This window comes from Octodon degus, unplaced genomic scaffold (assembly GCF_000260255.1).
Source record: "Octodon degus isolate 3935 unplaced genomic scaffold, OctDeg1.0 scaffold00083, whole genome shotgun sequence".
In the NCBI taxonomy this organism is placed as follows: domain Eukaryota; kingdom Metazoa; phylum Chordata; class Mammalia; order Rodentia; family Octodontidae; genus Octodon; species Octodon degus.
This window is the reverse complement of record NW_004524659.1, coordinates 11,601,562-11,606,780: the sequence shown is the minus strand read 5'-3', so window position 1 is coordinate 11,606,780 and position 5,219 is coordinate 11,601,562. Positions and strand designations below refer to the sequence as shown.

At 51.3% G+C, this 5,219-nt stretch overlaps 1 protein-coding gene across 1 annotated transcript; it reads left to right on the top strand.

Moving 5' to 3' along the window:
• Positions 1 to 4,409: 4,409 nt before the first annotated feature.
• Positions 4,410 to 4,816, top strand: Rps16 (ribosomal protein S16). Its single transcript, XM_023721543.1, has 2 exons — positions 4,410 to 4,521; positions 4,625 to 4,816. Exons 1-2 carry the CDS (start codon positions 4,474 to 4,476, stop codon positions 4,799 to 4,801), a joined length of 225 nt encoding a protein of 74 aa, XP_023577311.1. The 5' UTR covers positions 4,410 to 4,473; the 3' UTR covers positions 4,802 to 4,816.
• The last annotated feature ends 403 nt before the right edge of the window (positions 4,817 to 5,219 follow it).

Sequence of the window (5,219 nt, the reverse complement as noted above, 5' to 3'; positions counted from 1 at the left end):
TTTTTTTTTTTTTTTTTCTTTCTGATCCGGGGATTGAATTAGGAATACAGTTAGGGATCTGGGACTAGGCTAGTTTTCTCTCTCCCTGTCTCTGTCTCTCTTTCCAGCAGATTGTATTCCAAGGCCCATGCTTCAAGAAGGGGCCAATCCAAGCCCATGTAATAACCCCAAGAGTCTGGTCAGACAGAGGGCATGGGTCCCAGGGGTTGTCCTTCAGAAAGGGCAGGCAGGGCCCTGGCTGGCCAGCCACCACTGGGATTCCAACCTGCACTGCAGCCAGAACACAGAAGCCCCCACTCCACCCCAGATGAGCTGTCCTCAGCCCTGATCCCAGGCAATGCCAGGCTGATGCACCCTAGAGTCTCAGCAGGACACAACTCTGGGGTGCCAAGTGACTGTCTCCAAGGTTTCTGATTTGTGACAACCCCCTTCACAGCTCTGCACTTGACTTTCTGCATCTCCAAAATGGGGCTCCTGGGCCGACCAGATAGCTCAGCGGATTAAAGCACTTGCTTAGGCAGATGCAGGGGTCAGAGGTTTGATTCCTGGCCTGCCGTGCTGGCCCTGCTCTTGGCGCTTGCTGAGACTGGGACTGAGACTGGGTATAGTGGCGCACACCTGTAATCCCAGTGCTTGGGAAGCTGAAAACAGGAGAATCACTGCAAGTACAATCTACATAGTGAAATCCTGTAGACTCTGTACTAAAATCCATAAAAAGGAAAAAATAAAAATAAAGGTATTTCTTCCTTAAAATACTATGATGATTGTATTAGAACAAGATCCTTTACTGCCATCTTCTGGCAATTGACAGATCTGTCCAAAATGGACAACATGTCCATCCGTGATGTCCAGGATGAGCGTGGAGTGGTGGTGCAGTTAATCCCAGTACTCAGGAGGCTGAGGCCTCCAGGAGATCATTTCAGGTATAGAAGGTACAATCATCCTTCCTGTTTCCCTGTAATTTGTGAGTAAGAAGAGAATCAGATCTTGGTAAAGGGAGCTTGGCCCTTTCTCAAATACCCTCCACCTGCATCTTCTGGCTCTGCCCCTTCTTCCCAGTGTCTTTATGCTGGCTGGCAGAAAATAAAACTAGTTCCTCCAGTAGAAGTAGAGGGCAGTCCCTGAGGTCTCCAACTTCCTTCCTGGCAATGCTCTTGACTTTCTGCATCTCCAAAATGGGGCTCCTGGGCCGACCAGATAGCTCAGCGGATTAAAGCACTTGCTTAGGCTGATGCAGGGGTCAGAGGATGGTCCAGAAAGGCTACATGAGCCTCTCCCGGCAGGAGAATGGTCCAGAAAGGCTACATGAGCCCTCCCTCCTTCAAGGACTCAAGAAGAGAGGTACAGAGAAAGGGATGGGGTTAGCAAAACTGGAGCAGGAGAGAACTGCGCCCTGTCACAGATTCTCAGGGGACGCACCCTGAGAGGCAGGGGAATATAGGTGACCTCAGAGGAGGCAAGGCTGCCAAGCAAAGGGCAGATGCAAGAATTGGCAAGAGTGTGAGAATCAGCCCACAGGGCTGAAGAGCTCTGAACCCTGGGACAGGAGTGTGTGCACTTGGGGCCTGGGCTCTCCTGGGGACGCACCTGTGCTGTGCCTCATCTGCACCTGTAGGTGCCTGGGGGTTCTGCTCCAGTTACATTTCTATTTGTGTCTCAAGTATTTTGAGGCCTTCCTGCTTGCCTGCATTGTCTTTCTTCTCTTAGGGTTGGCACCTCAGTCTCTTTCCTTCCTTCCTCCCTTTATTTATTTTTTTTGTTAAAATTTTATTAATTATTTATGTGTGTGTGTGTGTGTTGCCGCGCGTGGCCAGCTCAGCCCACCAGGGGACGGGGCTGGCTGGCATGTGGTGCTGGGGGATTGAACAGCGGTCCCTGTGCTTTGCTAAGCTTGTTCTAAGTAGGTGCTTTAGATCACTGAGCCATCTCACCAGCCCTAGCCCCTCTTTCTTTATTTCTTTTCTCTCTCTCTCTTTTTTTTTTTTTTTGTATTTTAGGTGAGGGTCTACAGGGTGTTCAGGGTCTCACTAATAGATCAGACTCATAGTGATCCGCCTGTTTACAGCCTCCCAGGAGCTGAGATTACAGGTGTGTGCCAGGTCTCGCTACACAGCTAGGCTTGCCCAGGTTTCCAGGGCAGCACAGCATGCTATACGGGGGATTGAACTGGGGTCCTTGTGCTTGCCAGGCAGGCACTTAGACCACTGAGCTATCTCTCCAGCCCAAAGGTTTCTCCTGTCATCCTTCCTTTTTTTTGGGGGGGTGTGTGGAAAAAAAGATTGTACTGGGCATTGAACTCAGGCCCTCACATTTGTCAGGGAAGCCCTTATTCTACTGAGCCATCTCCCTAGCCCCTTTCTTTCTGACAGGGTTTCACTATGTTGAGCTCAATTTGTAGTCCAGGCTGGTCTTGAACTCTAAACAATCCTGCTTCAGTCTCCCCAGTGTTGAGATTACTACAGGAATACGCCACCATAGGAGGATCACTTGCAAGTTCAAGGCCAATCTGGACTACATAATAGTTCAAGGCCGACCAGAAGTACATAACAAGACCTTGTCTAAAAAAACAACCCTAAATCATCTTTACTTTTCCCAAATCACCTTCCCCCCTAGGCTCATTTCCCCACTGAATTCTCCATCCCTGGTCCTTCAGTACTGGCTGAGGAACCCCAGGTTCCTATTAGTCTTGAAGTTTCTGAATCCATTTGTCTGTCTTGTCCCTTGGTGCTTGTTCCCTTTATCTTTATTATTATTATTATTATTTTAATTTTTTGTGGTACCAGATTGAACTCAGGACCCTGTACTGCCAGGCAAGCGCTTACTCTGCTGAGCTATCTCCCCGGCCCCAGTCCCTTTATCTTTGTCCCTGTGTGCCAGTCTTTTGCTGTCTCTTTATGCCCTTCCTGGAATGCTTCTGGGAACTCCCATCCTCTTCCCAGCCCTGCTGTGTCTGTCTCCTGTTAGTAGGGGGGCTGTGGCTGGAGGATCAATCCTGTGGCCTCTGCTCCTCTGATCTTTGTCTGGGTTTTGATTTTTTGAAGTAAGATCTCCATAGTTCAGGCTGGCCTTGAACTCATGGCAATTCTTGCCTCTGATTTTAACCTGGTATCTACTCTCTCTGATAAGGGGGGAACATCAGACCCTGTGATGGCAGAGAAACAGGGAAACTCTACTTGGGGGGGGTACTCCTTGGCTAGTGAGAGTACTGGGGTGGAGGGGAACAACCTAAACCTGGGGTTCCTCAGCCAGTACTGAAGGACCAGGGATGGAGAATTCAGTGGGGAAATGAGCCTAGGGGGGAAGGTGATTTGGGAAAAGTAAAGATGATTTAGGGTTGTTTTTTTTAGACAAGGTCTTGTTATGTACTTCTGGTCGGCCTTGAACTATTATGTAGTCCAGATTGGCCTTGAACTTGCAAGTGATCCTCCTATCTCAGCCTCTTAAAAGTGTTGGGAGGGGCCAAGGAGATGGCTCAGTGGAACAAGTGCTCAGAAAAAAAAGAAAAAAAAAAAAATGTTGGGATTACAGGCGTGCGCCACCACACTCGTCCAGATCTAGGGGCTCTGGAGGAAGTGTGGACCCTAAAGAGGAAGGCTCCTGCGGATGGGGTGGGGGTATGATTCTTAGGGAGGGGGTTAGTGGGGAGAGAGCTCCCCTAAGGGATAGAAATTCAGGGGAAGGGTTGATTTGGGAAGGGGGCTCAGAGGGGAAGATGTTGTGAAAGGCTGTTCTGAGAAGGCTGGGTGTGGGAGGAAAGGGAGGTTCGGTGGGAGAAAAAGGATTCCACGAAGTGCGGCCCACTCATTCCGGAAAGGGGCTCTGAGGGCAGGGGGGTTCACGGAGAAAATTAGGAGTCAGATTGAGGGCTCTGAAGAGAGATTTGATGAAGATCTCTGGGTGAAGGATTCTGGGAGACCAGGGTTCCGGAGAGGAAAATGAAAGGAAAGAAATTGTGGTGGAAGGTATGTTTCTCCGGGAGGGAGCTCTCATGGGAAAAGGAACGATGAGGAGAGGATCTTTAAAAAACGGGTTCGGGGGGGCGGAAAATGGGTTCTGGGAATCAGGCTTGCGTTCTCGCCGCGTACGCACTTCCCCGCGAGCGGAATCCGAAGGGGATGCCAGGAGAAGGACAAGGAAGTCCCAGAAGGGGATGGATGCCTGGGTAGGAGGCAGAGGCTCGACCTAGAGAAGGGCTGGGGACGGGTGTACGCGAGCGGGAACGCCCAGAGAGGGGGCGCACACCCTCAACCACCGAAGGCACCAAGACCCAGCCCCGGCCCGCCCTCGGCCCGCCCCCTGCTCTTCCAGTGGCCCCGCCCTAGCTACAAGGTGAACCGTAAAGCTCGCTCCTGTCGCGCTGTGGCGCTCAAGACGCATGCGCAGACCCTGAAAAGCGGCCTGGGTGGCCCCAAACTTCCCTTTTCCGGTTGCGGCGCCGCGCGGTGAGGAGCTCCAGACTCTGCGCTAGAAACCATGCCGTCCAAGGGTCCGCTGCAGTCCGTGCAAGTCTTCGGTCGCAAGGTGGGCCGGGGTCTGGCGGAAGCCAATGGGGAGGGCTCTTGGGTTGACGTGACAGCCGGAGCCCAAAGCTCACTTGGTCCCGCTACCTCCTCGTTTTCTACAGAAGACAGCCACAGCGGTGGCACACTGCAAGCGGGGCAATGGCCTCATCAAGGTGAACGGGCGCCCCCTGGAGATGATCGAGCCGCGCACGCTGCAATATAAGGTGCTGGGGTCTGTGGCCGCGTGGGGAGGGGGAAGGAGGGCTCTTGGGAGGGGAGATGCTGAAGATCATGTTTAGAAGCTGTTTTGAGGGAGGAGAGGAAAAATTAACTTAGTAATATAGCTGGGCCTGGCTTTGGAGGATGTAAAAGGCGCGTTAAGAGAGTGAAAACGTTGGCGTTGAAGATTAAGTGTATACTTCGAAAATTGAGCCATTTGGAATCTGACTCAACTGAAGGGACCTGTAGCAGGGGGAATAGCGAGCTCTGAGGCCTGATGTGTTTTCTTGGGAACGTGGGTTACCTGAGGACAGGGTTTGTTTTTTTGTTAATTTTTTGTTTTTTAAGTAGGTCTGGACGTTAGGTAGTAGATGCTATTAGAACAGGAGAGAATTGAGGTCCTTTAAAGTCTTGGCTGTGAAAGGAATTCCTCTGCTGCCTGTTTGGGTCTGTCCCGTTCTTGGGCTGTGTATGAAAAGAGACTTAGGTTGCCGAGTT

Bases quoted from the DNA above. Each gene is read 5' to 3' on its own strand.
- Rps16 (XM_023721543.1), top strand. From the start codon at position 4,474: ATGCCGTCCAAGGGTCCGCTGCAGTCCGTGCAAGTCTTCGGTCGCAAG. The intron at 4,522-4,624 runs GTGGGCCGGGGT...CGTTTTCTACAG, and splicing joins TGCAAGTCTTCGGTCGCAAG to AAGACAGCCACAGCGGTGGC.